The sequence below is a fragment of the Dendroctonus ponderosae genome, unplaced genomic scaffold (genome assembly GCF_020466585.1).
Source record: "Dendroctonus ponderosae isolate FM_Combo_2020 unplaced genomic scaffold, Dpon_F_20191213v2 Dpon_F_20191213_5, whole genome shotgun sequence".
NCBI classification, from domain to species: domain Eukaryota; kingdom Metazoa; phylum Arthropoda; class Insecta; order Coleoptera; family Curculionidae; genus Dendroctonus; species Dendroctonus ponderosae.
Window position 1 is genome coordinate 4810067 of NW_026018715.1, and position 24739 is coordinate 4834805.

Consider the following 24739-nt stretch of genomic DNA (forward strand, 5'->3'; position numbering starts at 1 on the left):
ATATCCATATTCGATATCCACTAAAATTTCGAAGGTCTTTAATTAAGTTTTTTCAACAATTTACACAAGACTTTTGATTTTTCATCTGAAACGTTGTTCTCATCATATAAATGTTTATGAAACTATATGATTATGATGAACAATTTAAAACGCATTTTCAATAAGGAACATATAAACAAAGTCTTCAATTTATAATAAAACAGTGGTTTTTTTAGTGAACATATACTTATTCTTTAATTTCTTTAGAACCATTGCGATACAAGAGAGAACATAGAAAGAAAAGAGTACATAAGAATATTTGTAATGGGTAAAAGTGATGCTTTCGCCGTCGAAAACAGTGGCAAAAGTACGTACTTGGAGGAGTTATTGCATTAGTATTTCCTATTGCTATTTTATGCTTTCTAAGCTTTCTACAAAAAAAAATCAGAAGAAATGTTTACCCTTTAAATAAAATTATTATAAAAAATATTTTTTGAGTATTCTTTTCTATTATTATTCTATTAACTTGAATCGGAGCACGCCCTGTGGAGGATCCATATATGTTAGGACAAATTTTAACAATTATATATTTTCATACTACCCTATTAATATTTTAATTAATGAAATATGAGATAATTTAATCTTTGCTAAATAAATTAGTTAATGCACTTGTATAAGTGTATATTTTGAAAATATAAAAAAGAATAAAATGTCTATTAATTTGTACTAAAAAAAAATTCCTAAATAATTAAAACTAAAATCCCCATAATCACACCTAAATAAATTATTAATAAATTTAAGGAAACAGGTAAATAACTTTTCCAGTGCGTGGAAATTGTACCTGCCTACTTTATCTTTATTATACCTTTGGTGTTTAGTATTAGGACGCTCACTAGTGCGTTAATAACCGTATCAAAATTAAATTAATTTATATTTTGTTCACATCAGTTAAACTCTTTAGTTTTGTTGATATCAGAAATTGGAAAAGCGTTTGAAATGTTTATCATTTTCAGGGACTGCATTTCAAATAAACTTTTTCCAAATATTCTTTGTTTACAGCGGTTGTTATTAAAAAGTGGGTAGTAGGTATTCAACTAGAAATGTTTGTGTAAACATGGTTTCAGTCTGCTTGGCAGATCATTTAGATGATGATGATGCCCAATCAAAACACATTATAAACCGATATATAAATAGAATGAAAAAAGTATTGACGAATTATTATTAACAACTTGTAATAATTTTTGTCACTTGTGGTTTTCTTCTACTTTCCAAATTCATGCAAAATGGTTGCCAAAGATTTATGCAACGTTTAGAGGTGCAACAAGAAGTAATCTTAACAGCTCAATGGATTCGTGGCACTGAAATACAAGGTGACTGCAGAAAATCGCCAGAGGAACGATATTCCGCGGAACAATAGGTACAATATTTCTATCTATTATCCCATTCTATTTGTACTCCCATCCCAAAATCAATCTAAATTGACCATTTAGATTGATTTTGGGATACGATGGAATACGCATTAATCGCATTTATGAAACTCATATAAATTCATTTGAAGGGGGGATTTGCATTCCGTTTTTGGCATTCATCTTCTTCTGGTCTAGATGTTTTCGTTGATTAGTTAAAAACAATAGCTTTTATCCATTTTTGAAAACGATGTAAATTTTAGTTTTAATTTTTACTCAGCTAGCGCCTAGTTAAATGGTACTTTCTARCAAAATTTCKTTATWACTTCACCATATTCAATTAATAAAATTCGCTCAGTTTTTSGAYTTCTTTCWCAACTTTGTTCTAATTTMATTAACATATTCAAATTTGTTATGCATGTTTTATGGGTTAARAACAAATCGGGTATTRTTTTTCTTAKGCGWGTCCTGMGGTACACGCTCATCAAWCCAACTTTCRTTTTAAACAAATTTTCTTTGAATATAATAAAAAGATTAACAAATTCTCATCAATGTGTGATTACGAACTACWTGCAAWTMAACTGGAAATGTATTAAAATAGCAATTTTCCAATTTAAGTGTGTTCTTCTCTCGACAGTGGATGTGAATATTTTCCTATTCCATATGGATGACATCATAAAAGACAAATACATATATAGTTTTTCTTCTAGAGTCCAAATAGTAAAAACTGACTAAATTCAAAGCTGTAACATGTTAATTTAATTATTATACTCTGGGCTCACAATGTGAAAAAGAAATATGTTTCTATGAAAATGTAAATCCTTAGACTTAAAAAACCTGGCCTGTGCAAACAAGTTTATTTCAATCAAATCACTTTTATGGTTAGTTGTATTAACAGTGTTAATACATTACTGATGTCTTTCAATTAAGATGTGTAATTTACAAAAGTGTTTTTTGCGACAAAAACACTACATTAACGTATTATTGTTTGAAGTCATCAAAGTCCAAACTCGTACGCACACCATTGCAAAAATTTAAAATCAGATTTGTATGCTAAACTATTGTGCCCACTAAGTGAAAATATTGTGCCCACTAAGTGAATAGTTCTAAATTGCTTCAATAAAATATAAAATTATCAAATTGCAAAGGGGAGCAAAAGGATTAATTGCCCTTACATTAAATTTTATTCAATTCGCTATGGAGTCTCATTCAATCTTTTGGCGATTCATTCATCATATACCTGTATAATCATGCCAGTTCTTATGTGGCCTCAGCTGTAATAAATTAAACCTACTTACAGATGGTTCATAATAAAAATATATCCCAGCAATTGATCTTTATGTTTATTGGGATTGTCCAAACTATTTGTAAATTGTTTTTCGATGTGATTTATTTGAAGGCTCTAATCGACTTTATGCATTGCCATTTATTACTATTGATAAATATTTGTTTTCACAAGTCTTGTTTTTAAAAATATTCTGTTAATGTAAGTGTCTGTTCAAATTGATTTAGTAGGTATAGGGACTGTAAAACAAACCATTCGGCGTGCGTGATATCTAAGTTAAGAGTTGAATTTATTTATGAATTGTGATTTAGCGCTTTGCTATTTTCATCTATTTATGTTAGGTATCTTTGCCATATTTTATTACATTACTGTAACACATGCGAGGTACTTTTGTTTGATGAAACAAAATTACGTCTCCTAATCCATGTTACTGTGGGTGTAAGAAGTTAGTAAAACACCTCCTAATCTAGAAATTATTTTATAGTGTTATTTTAAAACTTGTCTGAATTTGATGATTTCTGCTTATTTTCTGTGATATCAAGTTCTAACGATATATCTGATAAATAACCTCCTGTATCAAAATCCACTTTATATGGTGTTACGAACCGAACTGCAATATATTTTGATTAATAGGTAGTCATCAGTACCATTTTTTTAACTTTTCGGGTTTCCAAATATATTATACAATACAGGTGTCACGTAAATCTTCAACAATTCCCTGATGAAACGTTATATTATATCAATGAAAATGACATTATCAATTAAATAGCATTATGAATGAAAATATAACGGTTTCCAAGATATATTTTTTATATATGTGTCTACCGAAACTGACAACACTTGATATCCGAGTTATTCTTCTATGCGATTTTTTTTCTTTTGTATGTTAGTTTTGGCAATGGTCGTAGTTCAAAAGCCCAGCAAAAATTTTTCAATGTATGCTCCAGATTTAACAAAAAAGTCTATTCTATTTATTACATTATAACTTCGTTCCATTGTATACCTTTGGCTTCCCACTATAGCAAAGATGGATTGGTATCTTGCTGCCCCTAAGCATCAAACATTATTTATTTAAAATCTGAAATGGTGTAACAACTATTAAGTAGTTTAATTAACTGAAACCAGAGAAATTTTTCCACTATATTATAATACCGTGCCGTCGCCATTCATTGAGTGGAATCGACACATTGCAAATTTAGATTTTGCCATTTTATGGTGCTTTTTTTACGCCTATGAGCATCAACAACAATCAATCTTTTACTACAGTAGAGAGCAAAAATTGATAATAGAAGAGCTCAATAATCAAGTGAATTATGGGACGTCCTGTCCTGCATACTTAAACTTATGGCTGAAATCATGCTTTCTTTAATCATACTTAATTTTTGCTTCGTGAATTTCGGTTATTTTTTGTCTTTGGGAAATAGGAATACGTTATCTGGTATTTTATGCAAAAGAAATATATATATTATTTCTAATTTGCAAAACGCTTGTAATGTTACCTCAGTGAATTACTGACGACCTTTAATAATTATCTTTAATCTTCTAAATATTGTGGCGTGTTCTGTTGATAGAAACTGATTAGACTTCGGATCTATTGAATGGTATTCATATATATGAGTCCGGTACTACATGGCTTATAGCTAAGAATTTCTAAATATACGATGTTACGAGCAGAGAAAATCTAGAAATAATTTGAATAATATGTAAGCAACTTGTTATGTTATTCATATCTTTCCTGGGTCTCAGTCAAAGTGTTAAGTAAAAATTTTGAACCATCGTCTATTTCATTACGTTTCGTCGAGACAACAGCGCCATCATTAGATTTAAAATTCACACACACTACAAACACCAATTCACATAACAGGCATTCCACTAGGTCTCTGGGTCACGTCTAATAAATTCAAACAAGCTTTTCACGATCTCTTCAACGGCAAATATTTAGGAAAAAGAGCCAATAAGCATTCTCAGTACAAACCTAACGACATCCTCTGGACATCCAAGGCACATTTAAAAATCACTTTGCGACCTAAATGTCCCATTTAAATGTAGCTCGGCCACTTCAGATTTCCCATCGTTCGGTTTCGCTTTACGTGCAGAAACGGAGATAGAATATAAATTCGAACTGATTTTTAGAGGCCCCTGAGATCCGACGAAAGAGAACAAGATCTTTGCTAATATGGTGTAGACGTATCTTTGAAGTTGAGGGCTTTCATCCAATAATCCTGGCAAATAAGGTGCCAAATACAATTAGGCCTTATTTATCATTAGATGTAAGTAAGATAATCCGCACATTTATATATATATATATATATGTCTTGTAAATTGTGCTGATGTAACGAGCCGATGTTCCTATGAAATGAAACGTTCAAAAATACAATAAGATACGTAATATAGCGTGGTTAAACGAAAATGATATAAGCCGAATCAACAAAAATGATCGAATATGCAACTGTTTCAGAACCGCCAAAGTAAATAATTTTAGTTGTAAAGCACTTATAAATCATATACTGTGTGAAAGTATGTAGTTACGACTATTTACATATTTGCGTTGGCTCTAAAATATATAATTATTCTCATCTGATATAAGACTTCAATTTGAAGTTTCTTGAAATTTTTTTTAGGTATACCTGTTACATGTGTTGGCTTATAATTGCCAAATTTACGACTGATTATTTGCAAATTCTGTATCTTTCAGAATTTTTTTTTCTATTTTGCTGTATTGATTATAACGCATTTATTTTTAATAATTAATTATAATAAATAATAATTTTTAATAATTAATACTGCATTATGATCTACATTTCACAACGTGCTTCCTTGGAATACGATTATCTTCGATGTAACACACAACACTACAAACTTCAATTTTATAGTTTATTTTAAACGACACATTAATGTTATTAATATGAATTCTAACACATATTCTAACAGTTAATAAAGAGGTTCTAAAACTAAGCTGAATATAATTCCTCAGTCCTCGTCTTCTGAATCGTCCGAGTCGGACTTTATTATACCTAAAGTTTTAGCAATGCTCTTTACATTGGAAATTACCTCTTCTTGAACCAGATTAAAACTCATTGCCAGTAGAGAAATTCCAAACAGGAGATAAAGGGAGCAGAGGGCAATACTTATTGTTGCATAATCCCTAGAAGCGCAATAAATTAACAAAATAATTAATTCACACTCAACATAACCATGCTATCTATAGTATGTACTGTTCAGATATTTGAGAAATTTATATTTTAGAGCAAAAGAGATAATAAATATAACAAAATACAAAATAATACAAGCAAGAGCTTTCAAGCCAGCAATGGCACGTACAAATAAAATCCTAACAGTTTAGATGACTTCTTCCAAAGACAGCATAACATGTTCCTTTGATTGGATAAGAATTCAGTAGAAACTCATTTTAATGGTTCCAAAATTGGTCCCAAAATTGGGAAATTTACCAAAAGAAAAAAGTTTAAATTGCAAATTACTTATTGCGGTGAACAGCAAATTACATAATCAACTATTACTCTTTCCAAGCTTGAAGTGCTTAAATATCATCTTTATTGATAAGGGATTAGTTAATTCTCAAATTTATATCGGAGCGACTTGTCTTTTATCGTAATCAGTTCTGGTCAAGTAAAGCAGACAAACACAGTAAAGACACAAAAATTGGTCATGATCTTGAGTAAAGTTTTGTTGATGAAACATTTATAAAAGTGAATATCAAGCAAATTTTTGTTTTTAATTTATCTGTACCTGGAACAGATTTTATATTTTAATATGAAATGAAAGCAAGAGTACCCATCTCTTGTTTTTATGCAGTATATTCGGAATAATCTGCATCTTTACCTGTCTTGGCTGACGCCTTTTGCAGGAACTAAGTCTCCAAAGCCGATCGTAGTTAAAGTGATAAAACAAAAGTATGCTGCGTCCAAATAATCCCATCCTTCCCATGATTTAAACAAATACGCTCCAGCTATAATAAGCATCAACAAATGTAAGACCCATTTTATTACAAGTGTTATTTATTACCTAAAATATAACTAATAACCAACAGAACACACAACCAAATTGGCACTGGTTTTGGCTTCTCTCTGCCGCTGCTCTCATAATATGAATTAAACTCGTCCATTTCATCCGAATCCGGATCGTCTAGGTACTTGTTTCGTTGGCCATAGCCTAGAGGAGTCATCATTCTTGGACTGGAGTTGGCTGCGATCAAAAATTGCATTTCATCAAAATTACAATTATTAGTTAAACATAGCCAATTCATCATATGTAAAAATATGTCATTGTTCCTTCGACAAAACGGGCGCCATTGCACCTAAATGTACATAAGTATTTACAGTATATTTTTTACGAAATTATGCTCAAAAACAATATTGTGATTTTCAGCACACTTACGAAGAGGTGACTTAGGCTGTCGGGGCTTAATCTTTCTTCTACTCCTCAAAGGTTCATCAGTGTCCTCTTTATCAGATGAAGAATCTGGACTGTAGCTTCTGGGAGGTTCGAGAAAATTTGAAGATTTTGGCACTGATAAAGCACGCCTTGCTAAAAGAACGCCAACAAATTAGTTAAATCCAATAACGACATTTATAATCTGCTGTTTACTGCCCATGGTGTTTTTTCTAAACCATGTGATTTTTAATATTATAAAATTGTTTATCAAGTATTTGGGTACAATGCTACCAGGAAATTTGCATATTTAATGTTGCATAAAGATGCATTTTTTCAATTCCTTCTTTAGGTGCTAAGCCAGGTAATGTTAGCAATTAAATCGAGTGAAATTTATTATCGCCGGAAAATGGTGTAACTACTAGGGAAGAAAATCATCTAATGTTACTTGTGATTTATGGTGAGTTGTCTACTCTACAGCTAATTTTGCTAGAACAATATCTTGATTGTTTAAAGAATTGCAACACATAATTATCAGGAAGATTTTAGTTTGATTACTTCACATGGGGCAAAGGCGGTTTACCTGGATTTGAAACTCTAGCATCAACGTTCAGTTTTCTTAAGGTGATACCTAGGAAAACAATAAAGCAAAGAACATTTTATAACCAGCGGTCGGTTATTCGTCACAGTGTCAAGAAGATTTTCTATATTAAGAAGTTAAATTTGCATTGTCCGTTAATTTACTGGCGATATTTTGCTAAAACCTACCTGGAATATTATTGGCAAAAGCATCATGTTTGCCTACTACATATCGATTGCACAAAATCGGAGTGTCTCCTAGAAGCATTGGATCTAGTTCAACTTCACGCTCTTTTTGAACAGCTGCAAACTTTTTTCTATCCAACGAGTCGCTTCTTTGAAAGTTATTGTGTTTCTGGTACGGATGCTTCCTAGCAGGCGTAGCTGGTTCAGAGAAGCGACTTGGTCTATTAGGTAAGCTGGAGCCTCGCGATAATTGCGGTGCTGTTCCAAACTCATCTGGGTATCTTTTGAAATTAAATAGAATTTATTTAGTTGAATTTTCAGCATCCCACTGTATTTCACTATTTGCGTGCGCTACCAAATTACTTCTGTTCATTTGACAGTTGAGTTCAACAACTACGGTTTAGTTTAATTGTTATTTGCTGGTGTCTGTTCCATTGGAGAATTTAGCACATTGATTTTGCATTAGCTGCTTGATACTTGAGGCTAGCATTTTGATTGGAAATTGTTTTAATACTATATTCAACGGACTAACGAAAAAAACCCAGCGCAAAACTCTGGCAAGAAAGACAGCAGCCACCCGATGAACGTCGACGGAATCGGCATCACATTGAGAGAGTTGGACAAACGTATTAACAATATAACGACTGAATAAACAAAAACACGTTCTTGGCTTCATAGATCTGAAACAAGTATTTGACCAAGTACGTCTAGGTTATTTCATAAACGTTTTTAAAAAGGATGACTTTCAAGAAAAGTGCTTTTGGCAGACTAACCAACTAAACAACTACCCATACGCAACACCACAATAAATCAAATTCAAAAAATAAAAAATTTACAGTGGTCTATCAGAAGTACAAATGGCCACAGGCATTAAATAAAATGGTAGCTTCAGAACCACATTATATGTGGGAAAACTTGTGAATAAATGACAGATAATGGATCTTCAAAGTCCAAGACAATATACAACGCTTTCTTCTTAGAATAGATATTGATGATGATAGATGATGATAGATATAAATGAGTTAATCATTTTTACATCTAACTGAAAAATCACAATTAGTGGTCAGATTTAAAGCACCCGGAATATGTAAACCAGTAGTGACCGCACGACAACATTACAACTTGTAAATATATATTTTTTGAATCCCTAAAATATTCAAGTATACAATTCAAATATACAAGTTCCGAAGATGTGGATGAAACCGAAACTCAGCTGCATCAGAAACTAAAGAAGAAACTTTGTAGTCTGGAAATGTAAAGTCTAAGAAGCACCAAAGAAGTTAAGCAAGTGTAAAAATGCTGGACATGCGGGTCTCCAATAAACAACAAGCAGGACTGTTACCGGACTGCGTTAAAGAATTATTGCCCAGATGTGATTAATTTATTTTAGGTTTAACAAAATCTACCATGAAATAAATCGAAGTCCATAAGTATTAAAATTAATGTTTGGTGGTTCATCGTATCTCTAAAAGCGACATTCGATATTCTTAAAAAAAATCCATTATTTGAAATAATGCATTACAAGTACACATATAAGTAGGCATAGTGGTAAATTTTTGTTGAGTTTCATACTGAAAAAATATATTCATACATAAAAAAGTGTGAAATAAATTGTTTTAGTAATGTCTGCTACTATCAGATGAATATACCTAACTCTGTTATTTTAGAATTATATTAATGTGTAACTGTGTATGTTGTGTGTAACTATCAAAACGTTGCTTTGGTAGATTTTCATATTGTAGAAAACGAGTATAATTACTCGTAATAAATACCTTAACTTTTACATATTTTAAATTTTACCTGAGTTCAGTATCAGAATGGTAGTTTGGACCACCATCTGATATGCCATATCCACTATCAGCTGACTTTCCAGAAGCTCTAACCGATCTTCTGAATGACGTTGCTGATCGTGACCGAGTGATCCTCGAACTAAGATCGAAAAAGCAGATTATTTAGGCCCAAAGTGTTTGGTTCTATTGGTTTCACGTAACATCGTTGCTTACTCATTTCTGGACGTAACTCGGAACGATCTTCCTCTTTGCCTTCGCTTCGGCTTCTTTTGACAGACATAGCAACATACCCTCCAGTAAAGAAATCGGAAAGAAGTTGCCATTATATCACCAATGTTGGATAAACATAGCAACATGAGCGGAATACCAAGAATTGCGTAAAAAATGGTCACTACCTTCCCCCAGTTGGTTTTTGGCGTTATATGTCCATATCCTGAAATTTTGATTACGTTTTGAAACAAGTTACGAAAACCGATTGTTTTCATTTTGAAGGATAAGACGACCAAGTACTTATCTCTCATTGTCAATTTCTCTTCAAAAGTTGTAAGTGCTCCTTGTTGCTTTAGAGTGTACAGTAAATAACCAAAAATGCGAAGTTAACCGCATGTGATTTTTTTAGCTGAATTTGCTTGCAATTGCTCTTACGATCTTCTGGAAAATGCAAGCAAAACATGGTGTCCAAAAGAAATGCTCGAGAAGATTATGCTAATACAAAAATGAGAATGTTCCCGCAAACATTTGTAGAGTTCAGAGTCAGAGTGTTTCAAGTTCAAGCGCTAATAAGTAGGACAAAGGTAAACAACAACGTAAACCGCCAACACTTTTTCGGATCGGCTAATTATGGGATCAGTTTATTTATTATAAAATTTGAAAATAATCTAAATCATAACTGATGGGTATAAAACTTTAAATAAACACAACCTTTCGTTATCATGCAGTGGAAGTCATTCGTTGTATTACATAAAAAACAAAAGTTGCACTTTTCAACAAAAGAGTATGCAGTTATAAACAGAGATAGAAGTAAACTAATTGCGTTATTTATAACTAACTAAATCATTATTATAACGCGAAATAGTTATTGCTGTTTGACTACTATCCACCAATATCTTGGAGAGCTGACGGGTTAAATGCTGAAATAATTGATGTTAGACACCAAATGCGATTTTAACAGTGGAACTAAAAACGCAACAAAGTGCATAATGTAATACGCGTCTACATCTCTGTATTAATAGAGACACAACATTGTGAAGAAAAGGACAAATAGCAAATTACATTCGTACTTGTCTTGATTCTTCAGAAATCCCAGTTTCCTGACATTGCTCCCATATACCTGCTAACCTTGTCTATTATGCTTCGTTTGTGTAGGTGCATGCTTTACATAATAATTAGGCTAGTAGTAAGAAATGAGACGTATTAAGTTTACAGGTCAAGGAATTGACTTAAGATTTGCAACACTTCAATAAACTATTAATAAATAACTTGGTTCAATTGGAAGCATTAATTAGTTTTATAATCGTTTTTCGCAGAAATTTGTCAATCTTTGTGATAGATCCGCTAAAAAGCGATTAATTGCTAGTGATCATCGGTAGTTGATTTCAGAATACAGACACAAATTGTGACTTTGAGAAAAATATATTTGAACACGATTAAAATAAAGAGGTTCTTCTTTTTTCAACATTTGTCTAATTTTGCATGCTTTTTGTGACTTCCTATAAGAAAGATTTATTTGGCATTTGTAGCTGGATAATTCACAGTTTTGATGCTTCGCGTTTTAAATTTTCAGAAGTAGTGAACTGAAATATAGATAGTTACAACGATTACTCATATATGCACTTGTGTTGTCGATATCACTCTCTTAACAACGGATGATTCTTCTTATATTGTAAGAAAATTAAGATTATTATCACTTAGAGCATGCTATAAATTGATGATGAGTTAAAAATACAACATACTTTACCCGAAGCTTCAACTAGATTATTCAAGTGAATAGATCTGATTGCAGGCAATGTGTATGAAGCCTTATAATAGAATGTAAGTAGTTATCCTTGCAAGGTCTAATAAATGTGAAAACTTCTCAAACATATGAGGAATAAGTTGTATTAGACAAACAATTTTCTTTGACGAAAACCATCAAAAGTTACTCGTATAGTAAGACTTGGTAATGTTGAGGCACCTTAACTATGAATATTTAATCTGAATGATCAAGTGTTAATCGTGCTCCTCCTGATTGGAAACAAAATTAAAGTGTGACGATAATAATCGATTATCTAACGAAGTCTATCTAGAACAGATGAACAATAGTGAAATTTATATTACGTCGAGAAAATTTTTGATAATATAGGTATGAAAAAAATATTTACAAACCATTTAAGCAGTGCAGCTGAAGAGACTTAGAAGAACTCGCCACGTTCCTCTGTTGAAAAGGTGGACTAATTTATAACTCAAAAATGTATGCATAACTGATTTTACATCATTATAATATAAAGATTTATCAACGGCGCGTGCATTGGAATATGCTTTATTGGGACAGTAAAGGCCAATTATTTCGTATTTTCTATTTTTTTTGAAAAAATGTTATTTTTAATTCCTTGTAAGGTGAAACTTATTTAGATTTGTTTTATACACGTATCAAAGTAATTATGCCGCTTGAAAACAAGTTTGTCAGATGGACCTTTTTCCTTGTAGAAAGGCTTGGTTTTTGTGACTCTAACATATTGTGCCTTGGCATTTACTCATTAATTTATTTTATGTTTAATAGGTAAACCGATTCACACGAATCAGAAAAATACATAACCAAACTGACTTGAATAATGCAGGAAAAACTGGAAAAATGTTTTCCTTTATTTCTTGAACATATTAGCAGTTGAAAATGCTAGTCCAGTATTTTTATTTAACGCTAATTCAAGATTCAATTGTAAGATTAAAAGTTCCATTAAGACTAACACTACCAATATTTCTTCAATTTGCCTTCCCGCTCCTTTTCCTAGTTTATTTTTAATTCTACGATATTGTCAATAAACTTTTTGATTGATTTTCGCAATATAATGCAAATAATTTTCGAATGATCAACGAAAGCCTGAGAAGCCGGGAATTTACCTTAAAACCCATAAACCCCAAATTTTGATCAACTTTACAACACTTTGAACAAAATATTTTCATACCATGCATTTTTTGCCCTTATTATGCTGAATCTCTTATTTCCTTTTGCTAATTCAAAGTCATCCCAGGCCCACTTTAATTGCATGTTCGGCATTATGGGACAAATTTACCACAAAATTAGTTCCATAGCGACGGTAGTTTCACCCCAACACAATGTATATTGCACGCTGAAAAACTGTTTTTGTTATGAAAATTACCCTTCGACATGGTAAAATATGAGCAAAGCCCAAAAGACCAAAGACCATTTGTTTCCACTAAGAAAAGTGTATTCTAGGTTAAAAACATTAACCGTCCATATTGTAGGTACTCATGTTCAGCTAAAATTGTCCCAAAAAGCCAAATATGAAACATAACTGAAATGTTTTAAAGTATTTTCTGGGTGTATTAATAATGTTAAAATTAACGTGTTTAAAACATTCGTAATTTTCGCGAATTTATGTCGCTAGCTTTAACCGAGCTACATTTTTACAAGCTGATCAAAAATTATGTTTCTCAGAAGGTTCGATTGAGACTGAACAGCCCTTGCCCAAAATTGCACCAGTTTACGTATTAGTTAATATTCCCAATCCTCAATTATGCCCTAAATAGATGAGACATGGTGATTGTTAGGTTTAGGTAAAAGTTACAAATCGGGGTGGAATAGAATTCAAATTTTAAGGATTCCAATTCAAATTTCGAAAATAATTTATACGCTTCATGGGAGTGTGAAAATATTCCCTCCATACGTTTACTTCTCGTAATTTCCTTTTACTGCTTGTCTAAAAAATAATTTGATAACATCTAAAATTCGTACTATTCAAGCAAGATTCAAATGTTTCCATCTTGCTTGCAGAAAAAGTTTAACTCGCATATCTTACACATTTCAAGTTAATTGAATTTGAATGGCATATATATGGGAGTTGCATATACATGATGATGATAGAAAATTGACGTCGTTTGCATAAGACGGTTTTAAGAAAGTGCCAGACAGATACAAAACAATTGTTCCGTAAACTGAGATATTCAAAAAAAAATTATAATTAATTGGAAAACTTGCCACAGTATTTCTCTCGCACATGTTTATATATAATTGTTATGCAAATCACAATTAATGTTGCTGTTGTTATTATTATTATGTCAAGAAAAATATCTATTAATTGGCCAGACATAAAAATTAAGGTGGGTGAATAAAGATAAAGAAATAATGGAGTGAATAGCTGGGATTCACATGAGCTAATTGAGCTTCAGCAACAGACCGCTACGAAACGTTATATTTCTTAATAACACCACTAAGGCGTCTATTTTTACAACCAATGTGCATGCAACATGCTGTGATAAGGAGATATTCCGTGACTATATTGAAAGTTTAGTAGAATTATTGGAGAAAATATGAACGCTTTAAACTCGATTTTAGACGAGAAGAATGAATCGATTGCTGGCTTTTTGGTGATGCAGAACTGGTACTACAAACTGTACTTTCAGAGGACATGGGGACTTGAAAATTTCAGATGTCCACTGAAATCAACTAGAAGATTTGATTATTAATTATATAACTCCTCGACCAAGAAACGATAAACTGAACGTTCACTCTTAACTCGGACGTTCCAAACTTATATATTATTATATTTTAATTACATTTATCAGGCTGTGAACTCAATTTAATTTAAAATTGATAGCACAAATTTTACCTTCATGCTTGGAAATACAGTCAATATTTATTTTTAATTGAAAGAAAATTGTACTCATTAACTTAACAATTGTATTGAGGAATCCCCTACATACGTTTTCGTTTTCAAAATTTGCAACCATGCACAATATTTCCCAAATCTTTTCGCGTACATTCATTAAATTTCTTTAACGCAAATCATTTATCAAATTAATTTCATTTTCATTAATTTTCATCTATTTGTTATTGGTTCATGTTCTAGTTGCTGCTTGTCGTATTCTCAAAATATCACAATTGTGGTATTGAGGATAAAATACTTTGCTGAATGCAAATATGTTTATAAAAAAGTACAGAAATAAAAGTTGATAAACGGCCTTGTTTTAATGAAGGATACAAAATGCGGAATTAGCTGGATAATGACTATTAAAACGCAGCAAGGTTTCCGTTCTGGGATGCATGGTCAACATCTGTAATAACACAGTATTTCTGACTCCTGAAGAAGTGACTATCATGCAAATAAACAATTTCAGTTAGCATTGCCATTAGCCTTGTCCATCGCGAATAATAAAAACATAATTAGTATCCTTTGGCCTCTGTCTCCTTCGTTTGCATTAATTAAAACCCCAAATATCAATTCATCGCGGCATTTTCCTATTGTGTTAGCTCACTGGACGCCAAAATTTCGCAATATCGGGAAACATGCGAGGTAAAATAAAGTGACCCATTAATCAAAGCCCTAAACGCGATCGTCAATTAGCAACCGAGACAATGGTGGAACAAATTAAAATCGTTTTTTGGGTGATTTGTTCAAACTGGGTCAATGTCAAAGCTGTTAAATACCTGTTGAATATTGAGTAGTTCTTTGCTGTGATACATGAATCGTCAGGTATTCAGATTTTGATTGCAAAATCGTCACTTGCGGATTTTAAGGTCAGTGTCGTATTTCGTTTGAGAATTTTTATTTCGTTATGTACTTCATATAAGAAGAAATTGAGAATATGCAGTAAAAAGTAAATAGAACACAAAGACTTGGCGTTTTTTTGGCTGGACTTCATAATACCCAAAACTCAGTATGGGATAGTAAATCAGCACTTTGATCTGATGCATATATGACTAAAGCATAAATCCGTAGAGAACCAATGCAAATGTTTAACGCTGAGGTAGTGTGCAGCAAAATGCTCGAAATACAAAAAGCTTTGATATCAGACCTATTTTTTAAGTAAAATGGACTCGAATTCTTCTTACAACGTTTTCATTCCTAATAATAGAATACGTAAATAATTCTGGACCAAATCGTTGTTGCTGAAACATTTTCATCTTGAAGGCACAATTAAGTACAAATCTAAAAGGTAAACTCAGCATCTCTATTAAATTGTAAGGTGTCTTTTAGTCCCTAGACCGTAAGCATTTTTTTAAATATTTAATTTCTTAAAATTATTCAAGTTCTTATTCAAACTTATAAATAATGCGGATGAGGATAATATAAGTACTTTATTTATGCATGTTAAGACCTAAAATACTCTGACTGAGATAAGTTTTTTCAGTCTATTCAAAAATGTATCGTAATATCAGATTAATCCGTGGCCCTAATAGTGGAAATGCAATTGAAGCGACAACTTTATTTCAATTTTATGTGCTGCTTTTAAGGTAAAATATACACAATGCTGGCCAGAAAAATATAATTAATTATATCTTTGAAAATACCGGTGAGGTATATGTGAAACCCGATCGTGACCGGACAACATAAAATGAAACTCTAGACAATTTTATTTTGTCAAGTGTACAAGTTATTGAAAAATACTAACATGCCTAGATATATTTTCTAAGCTTTCATTCATATAATAAATTGCAAAAATAGTTGATTTAATGATTTCCGAATCCACAAGTGTTAAAGTTTTTCTACCAACTTTTTTAAAGTTAAATCGCTAACTGATATTTCAAGACACATTTTTCTATGCTGAACAAAATTAATAATGTTTTATTAGTGCCAATTCGATATATCAAATAGGAGAAGTCAATTCGACCACAATCGATTCGATCATCGTCTTGCGCTAGTAAACTTTCCAACAATTATTAAGATATTTATGTGTCAAAATAAAATTAAGCTTTTAATATAATAGAACTTGATGTAAGTATTTAAAAGTAATATCTAATATTTTTAACTTTTTAATTAATTAATTAATTAATTAATTTAATTTTAATTATTTAACTAGTTAAAATTTAGCTGTTTCAACGAAGTTGCTTTTAAAATCCTTAAAAGTTTCACAAGTTGGCCTTTTAGAGAATTTTGGATTTTTTTCAATACTTTATTACAGGTTTTTGAAGCTCCTGCTTTTTAAAAAGCAATTTTGGTGACCAAAGCCGGCTTATAATTATAATGGATTTTTTTCTGCAGTAACGGGTTCACTTTTGAGAACTACTCATAAGGAAGCTATCTTCTTCTGAGCTTAAGGTATAATTTGAAATTTTCAGCGGCTGGCACAATCTGATATTAGATTCTGAAACAGTGAGTTAACAAAAGATTTTACCGTTCAAAAACATAAGTGTAAATACATGTATAAATCCAAATATTTACCTCAAAAATAATCAATTGATCACCAACGATTCAAACCCCATTTGGGTTTTAATCTAAGCACTTTTAATAATTGTGTAGATCAATTTCAAATTTGCCAAAGATGGGAGTTATAAATGGTACATTATAATAAACGTCTGAAAAATGTACAACAATTTAACATGTAATGAATAAAGCCTCGAAAGAGGTATGACAATCTGACTAATCTAAATGTATACACTTTATATCATTACAGAAAACATAAGATTTATTAAATTTACTAACAGATGGCACATTTGGTTTTCCTATACATTACTTCAAATATCTGTAAAATTTGACGCAGTATATATACATCATAATCTGAATATATTAACTAGAGCATCAGTATCAAAGCTATATATTTATGATTGTTATTTGCATTTATTATTGTCCTAGTAGTCGGTTTTTAAACCCAAGGGATTGATGTGGTTCTTAAATACATTATAAAGAATCACTACAACGTAGTTTTATTGATTTATTGCTCACAAACTCGGATTGGACCTTGGAAGTATGGTTCACGATGCAATAATTCATGCAACGCATGTAGATCCATTGAAATATATGATTTAAATTCAAATTAATTTTTTATGTACAGTATTTAATTTTTGTCGCATATTATCTTTTGCAGCAGGTGGTAAATTCCGCTGCTACTTTTTATTCAACACAAAAATATATAGCACTTGCCAAAGAAAATATTCGTCTAACTTCAAAAAAGTAAGTACTGTAGATACAGTTATCACCTTGAATAAAATAGTTACATAGTACATAAAAGTAAAAGCTCACTTTTGATACTTGAAAACTAAAAAGTCACGACCAGTTTAAACTAGGACAAGAAGGTTTTCGCAGATTTGCGTCGGTGGTCGAACCTTATAAATATTTAAGATAATTCTATTTAAAATATAATTGTGTGTCAAGGGCATAAAATAGTTGCTGCATTACAGGGCATTGCAAAAAAATAATACAATTTGAATTGCAACAAACCAAATAGCAATATATACAAAACGTTGTCGGAAAAAGACCTCTGTCATGCTTCAATTCATTGATAATAATTTTCATTGATGTTTGTGAACGTAAATAGTGGGGAACTGTTAAATGGATTTGGTAGTTACCTTCCCCACTAATGTTATATAAGGTGTGTATGCACCTATAAGAGGTGTCAATCATTTGTTACAAAACAGTAACCAGTTAAATAATAACCAGTTCAATCGTTCACTTTGTTATATCGGGCAACTGCAGTGGTTTCGTGCTCTTTAAAGTGGTTCTTTGGATTTTACGTTGAACCATGGCCTATATTTATTGTAAGTTTGCGGTGATTTTTTTGAACCTACTGCAATTAAAATTCCTCGTAAGAGCAAAAATGAAAAGTATCTGAAGAATTCGCCTACAATGTATAATTTTATATTGCATTTTATAAAGTTTTATAGTTAACGAAAATTTCAGAATTTGATGTTCAAAAGCAAATTTGGTTAAGTTTGATTTTTCAACTTAAAATTTGTATATTTGACAAAGCTGCGGTTAGTGTAAAAATGGGCAGCCCTCATTTAAAACGTTTTTGTTGTACGTTGTACTGAATCAATTGTAAATTATTATAATTTAATTAAAACACATTCTTACGGTGAAATATCACATTATATCGTGTACACGGAAAAAATTTCCACATTTCTAAATTCAATATTTCGCTTCTAATATTGTTAAAATTCTGATACTTGTTACTAAAATTATGAAAACCTTAGGGTGAAAATATTAGACGTAATCGAATTAATTATTTTATAGATTATACGGATCCCATAATGTTTAATTGTAATAGAATAAATAATGAATTGATTGAACAACATCAACCATATATTATCAAAATAAATGCAGCATGCGTGTATTACAGCCGCTCTGTAGTTGTTATATTCTCTTCATATCATATACAATAAAATGTAACTTTCTTCTTGCTTCTTGCCACTTTAATAATGTTAGGACGGTTTTAAGTGACGAATAATTAAACGCCCTATTCAGAATAAATTACTGCCACATTTGAAACTTCTACTGCTAATGGACTACGTATTAACCAGATTAAACTAATTTATAGGTATTTTTAGTAATGTCGCCAAAAATGAGCTACAGATTAAGGTACGGTAAGAAGACAATTTTAGAGCAAATTTTATAAAAAAATTTGTTTTTAAATTAATCTTGAAGACTTCAAAATCTTCATTCCATAAATAAAAACACGTTCGGCTGCTCTAACTTGAAAATTGTGTTTCCAGTGGAAAAATATCGAACAAAGAACATCAGCACCAGAGTAATAAAAGAATAAATTAAACTACAAAAACTATATATAGGAAAAATTTACTTTACTTTACATAATTTGATTAATAGTTTAACATGTTAGGTTTTTCAATTGATCTTTTACAAGTGAAATCACCATTTTTTATCACAGAAAAAACATTATTTGCTACTGTATTAAAGTAGGTATTTCATTGAAATGTGTTTTCTGTGATGCTTTTGGTAAAATATATGCCGGCTTTCTGGCGAAAATTCTGCAAATACTGTAGCTTCTGAACATCAGTGACTTCGCGCAGCAATTTAACTTTAAGTACCTAAAGACTTTAATGTTTTATATATTGCATTTTCTTCAGTAATTTCCAATGTACTAATGTGACCTTTGGCGAAAAAATATCATGATTGATAACTTGTTTTAACTTGCAATTCAAGACATTCAATCCTAAAATGAACGCCAAACTATGTTGGGCCCTTTTAGAACTCAAAGACTCGAATCTACTTTTAATCAATTTGAGTTTATGATATTTTCAGTCTTAAAGGCTATTACCTCTTAAAAAAACGAGTTAGTCAGAATTTATTTGCGCAAAACACAAGTATCATTAATTTAACATTAGAAATAGTGTAAAAAGGACTAATTTCATGATGCTTGGCAAACGTATCTAAAATCTATCGGTGTATTTTAAATAATGTGGATAACACAACACAATTCAAAGTACAGCGTAATTTCTATTGCACAGATTAAACGCGTGGAAAGCTCATTTTTAATGCAAACGCTTTGCGGTTTGGTCAGCGCTTTGCCTCCCAAGCGGCCCTCAACATGTTTAAAACAGCTAAAATCGTACCGAATGGAAAATAGCAGACTAATCAAAAATTGATTTTTTTCTACAGCAAACGTACACTTAAGAGAATATAAGATTCTACCGCATTTTGCCACTTACAAGACCTCTTAAAATGTAGTTAGTCATAAACATTATAAAAACTAGCTTTTTGTAGACACACTACCGAGTTGAAGAATATTTTAGTGGCAACTGCTTGTACTTGTCTAGAACTTTTTATGTTGGAAACGGTGAAAAAAGTGAAAAAAGGCCAATTCACTTTCATTATTTTGATAGAGATGTTTAAAACTAGTTTACGTATAAAAAATCTGCTAAATTGCCGTTTTCAAACGGCAAAAATTTTTCTATAAGTTCGAGTTGCTCGAATGTCGCAGGTCGAAATCGAATTTTTCCGTATCAGCTCAAGGATACGAATATTCACAGGTACACTGGGGTGCAAAAATTGACAATTTGTATTTTAAGAAGCCCTCAAAGTCGAAACTCGAGGAAAAGTTTAGAGTAGCTAGCCAGTATTGAACTAATATAAATTGCTATTTCACTCTCTGAAAGGGCTCGAAAATTTTCTATACTTAAGATTTCTAAACCTAAGCTGATGAGTAGTGCATTTTTTAATTACGCAAATTATTTTTTACAAAAACATGCATTTGATGAAAGCATAGTTTAGATTTGTGCTGTAGTTTGCCCCAAAGGATTCGAAACCTTTCTATACCATGGAAAGGATTCAAAATAACTCACAAGTTGTGAAAATCATTTTAGTTGAGAGCACTACAAACTTTTTAAAAGATAAAAATTTGAAAATAACTGAAAACGTTCGGATTTTCAAAACTGGTATGTCGGAAACAAATTGAAATTGTGTATGAAATATCGATAATTTGAATTCTTTTGTTAGAGCCGTTGCAGGGCATTTCTAGTATTTATTGAATTTATTTGTAAAATATGATTCTTACACGAATAAATCGTGCTGCACTACCACAAAAGGTCTATTAATTAAAACCATAACAATAACGGTTACATCAATTATTTTGCGAAACTCTGGAACATTGGCATTGTTCAAATCAAACGCCATTCATTCGATCAATATTTTAGAGAAGCAAAAATGCCATTTTTTGTGATTGTAGCATTGGTCAATTAAACTAGCCTTAATGCAAACCGAATGTAAATGTAGACATTCTGCTTCTAGAAAATATCTATAGAATGTCTTTGAGATTTGCTATATTTCCGTTGAGGAGGATATTTTATTCATAAGCTTTGAATAGAAATTGCAAATTTGGAAGTAATGTAATTTTCCAAACGGAATTATAAAGAATACGGATTGGTAAAAAATTGGTCATAAAACAAAATCCAGCTTGAACCTTAACAAATTAAATCATGTAAACTGTTTTACAAAACGTTTAGCGTCGCACTGAAATTCCAAAAAAAAGACGTGCCTGGCTTGCCAACTAATTAATCATATAACAACTATTATACATTGTAGAGCGGATTTGATTGTGCACAACAAAGATATTAGGCAATCGACTAGCCCAGAAGTCTTTATTTTGTTTTAATGCTATCTAATCTAGGATGTCAACTTTTGCAATATCCGCGAACAAATTGGATCTGTGTAATAATGAATGTGGTTATTTACTACCTGAAATGCTATAGAATAATTGAAACGCTTAGTTAAAATCATTAGGAAATAAGCAGCAAAGTTATACTGTTTGGATAACAATTACCTGTTTTATTTCAGTGTTGTTCGTTGTAAGTTTCTGCATGTGCCATGCGGACAGAGACGACAAAAAATGGGTTTGGGATCAAAATAATCGAAATTCGAATAGCAGAAGTTATCAAAATCCGTAAGAATTAGAACACATTTAAATATACATTAATAACAGGAATATTTCCGAACTTGGTTTAAAGGAATTCTCGTTATAACGTCTTTGAAGAAACTGATGACTATGTACCTGCTGGATCTTCCCAATTCTATCCAAGCACCCAAACGCAGCTTATAAACCAAAGACCTCCACCAGTGTATAGCAATAGACCTCCAGTTTCCGGAGCAGGATTTATTCCAAATGAACGGTGAGTTAATAGTAAATGAGTAAAGGTACAAAATCGACAACATATTATAATAAATTGACTGCGAAAAGTTCAACTTTTCAACAATTTAGTTAGTATTCGGGAAAAGCGATTTCGTTGCGATCTTAACTAGAAGGTTTGTATCGAATCGTTCCATACAGAACCATTTTATTTCTCTGAAATTCTGATAATGGAACATTTTAATGCTTCGATTTAATATGATCCATATTCAAAAAAAAGAGAAATTTTCATTTTCGTTCCCCTTCTTCTAAGATAATGAGGTAGTAAACAAAACCGCAGCAAATGCTCTAGTATTTTTAATTATTTAACTTTTTAGTATTTATACTACACATGTTGGTCATTTTATTCATGTTTTCAAAAACTCAACAGTTAAAATTAGATATAAAGCGACAAACACAAGAAGAAGAAACATTTCTGGAAGTAAATAGTAAATTATTTTAGGCCTGGGGGAGTGTATGCTGGAGGAATAAATCGACCAAATTATGGTGGTCAAGCTCAATATCACCCAGAGGAAGCAAATCCTGGAGTGTTGACTGGGCCGGTTCCGTCTTGGGTTAAACAAGGTCCCATCAAAAACTTCGACAAATGCAAGTGTTCAGAAAAATTCAACTGTAATTCTCCTGGAATCTCCTATGTGCGTATGCTCACACTACAAGTTCAGACCTGAGTTCTATTTCGGTTCAATAATTTTTAGGGTCACTGTGATGTTGGCAAACAATACTGCTGCTATTCAACTACTAAAGATCTTGGTGGTCCGATTCCAAGCAAGCCAGTACATTCGATAGAAAATGGAATTTTGGTCGGTCCTGGAGGTCCAGTTGACCCAATTCCTGGAGTTAACAATCACCAAAGGCCACCAAAACAATTGGGTTCTGGATTTTACAGACCTGCGGGATATCAAGGATCCCAAGGAAGTTTAGGAGGATTTTATGGAGGCAATCAAGGCGGTTATAGAGGTTAGTTTTACTTCATTCTTTGAATGTATGGCTTTTTTTGGAAAGTTATTGTTATTACATAAGCAAACCGATTTTTATCTGCACAGCGAGTAAGTGTTCGAGGGCGTGTCGTCCTCAATTGCTTCATATTATAAGGAATATACTCCTGTTTCAAAGGTTTTATTTCAACCAAGAAATTTCGGAAAGGTTCCCAATGACACATTTTTTCTGATCTCACCCAGTTCATGTGTTAACTTATATAAAAGTAAAGCTCTAACAACAGAATTTATTTTGCGCAGTATTCTGGCATATGTGTGTTTTCACTTGCAGCACAAGTAGTTTATTTAAGTTTTGTGTCTGAGTCTTACACATTTTTTATTAGGAATTTTGCTGTGCTTGAAATTTTCTTTGAAAAAAGTATGTCAGTTCTTATGTTAATAACTGTTGGTTAAGTATATTTGTGCAATTAATTGATTTTATCTTAATTAAGTTTTGGTCATTATCATCGTTATATTTAAGATAAATTTTAACAAGTTAAAAAACCCACAATTTGTTTAACGCCTTAATGCTAGTTTGATTGGTGGGAACGATTTTACTTCAATAATGTCTCAATTGGGGTTTAAATTCAAAATACAGTTTGTAATTTTTCCCATTAATAGTTGAAGGGAATCCTTTGTTGTCGCTCAAGTGGGTTAATGATTGTTGCATGTGCTCTATTATTTAAATTCTCAACATTAATATAGCACTAACCGAATTATATTTCAACACATTATATTTCACCCCAGGGAATATTTGCGCTTTGTCAGGAAATACGATTTTCAGAAAGCTGACTTGAAAAGGTTAAATTATCATAATGGTCGCTCACTTTAAGTGGATACCTTTACTAAAATAAAATGGAGCCCCGGCATTTGTGGTCATATATTTAAGTCTTTTTCTAATTTAACCGGAAGTTTTCAAACAAGTTCGAATTTCAGTTACAGTAAATTAAAATAATAAAGGAAACCCCATGCGCCGCAACTCTCTAAGGAAAGGCCTTATCATTTTTTCATCAACACTTTGCATCATATGCCAATGTTTTGAGGACAGTTTGTGCGTGGTTTATATGATGGAAAATATAAAATATAATTCGATTCTTGTTTACAGTATGAAAAAAATTGTTTATATAATGTGCCTCCGTTCCAACGTCAGTTAGCGGAATAAGAATTTTGAAAAATGTTAAATTGATCTCTTCTAAATGGGGCAACTTAGTCATATTAAGAATTGTGAAGTTTAGAATTTTGACCTACTTTTCGGGGTCGTTTCTGATTTATTGGTAAACCTGAGATTCAGCCGCACAGATAATAATTTTGATCATTAACAGAATACATTTTTTTTGTTTCGAGAGTTTTTAGAAACTTAATTTTTTTTTTTAGTTTTGGGTCGGGAGTTATTACAGTCTGTAAATATTTATATCGTTTGCAGAGGACGCCTTTGTTAATCTGAAATTTACTTAGTTCTTCACGTTTGCCATTTTTGCATACTGTCCCCAGTTTTTTTGCTTTCTTATCTGAAAACACTTTACCTACGCCAACTATGTTTTGTACTTGTCAAATTAAAGCACTGTTATTCAATTTCCT

General features: G+C 31.7%; 2 protein-coding genes across 3 annotated transcripts in view; one reads left to right on the forward strand and one right to left on the reverse strand.

Moving 5' to 3' along the window:
- Nucleotides 1-5530: 5530 nt before the first annotated feature.
- Nucleotides 5531-24739, reverse strand: part of LOC109541323 — a 22037-nt gene continuing 2828 nt past the window's right edge. Inside the window, exons 3-10 of one of the 2 annotated variants that reach the window (XM_019910150.2) lie at nt 9828-10047; nt 9625-9753; nt 7828-8105; nt 7643-7690; nt 7066-7215; nt 6694-6873; nt 6511-6637; nt 5531-5815 (exon numbers count right to left, since the gene is read on the reverse strand). In XM_019910150.2, the coding sequence (XP_019765709.2) occupies nt 5641-5815; nt 6511-6637; nt 6694-6873; nt 7066-7215; nt 7643-7690; nt 7828-8105; nt 9625-9753; nt 9828-10047 (1307 nt within the window). In that variant the 3' untranslated portion in view covers nt 5531-5640. The remainder of the gene's footprint in view (nt 5816-6510; nt 6638-6693; nt 6874-7065; nt 7216-7642; nt 7691-7827; nt 8106-9624; nt 9754-9827; nt 10048-24739) is intronic. The other variant, XM_019910151.2, reaches the window with a different exon arrangement.
- The window catches only part of LOC109541324, a 7967-nt gene continuing 1375 nt past the window's right edge, over nt 18148-24739 (forward strand). Inside the window, exons 1-5 of the mRNA XM_019910153.2 lie at nt 18148-18306; nt 21839-21944; nt 22009-22170; nt 22630-22822; nt 22883-23144. Coding sequence (XP_019765712.1) covers nt 18291-18306; nt 21839-21944; nt 22009-22170; nt 22630-22822; nt 22883-23144 — 739 coding nt within the window. The 5' untranslated portion in view covers nt 18148-18290. The remainder of the gene's footprint in view (nt 18307-21838; nt 21945-22008; nt 22171-22629; nt 22823-22882; nt 23145-24739) is intronic.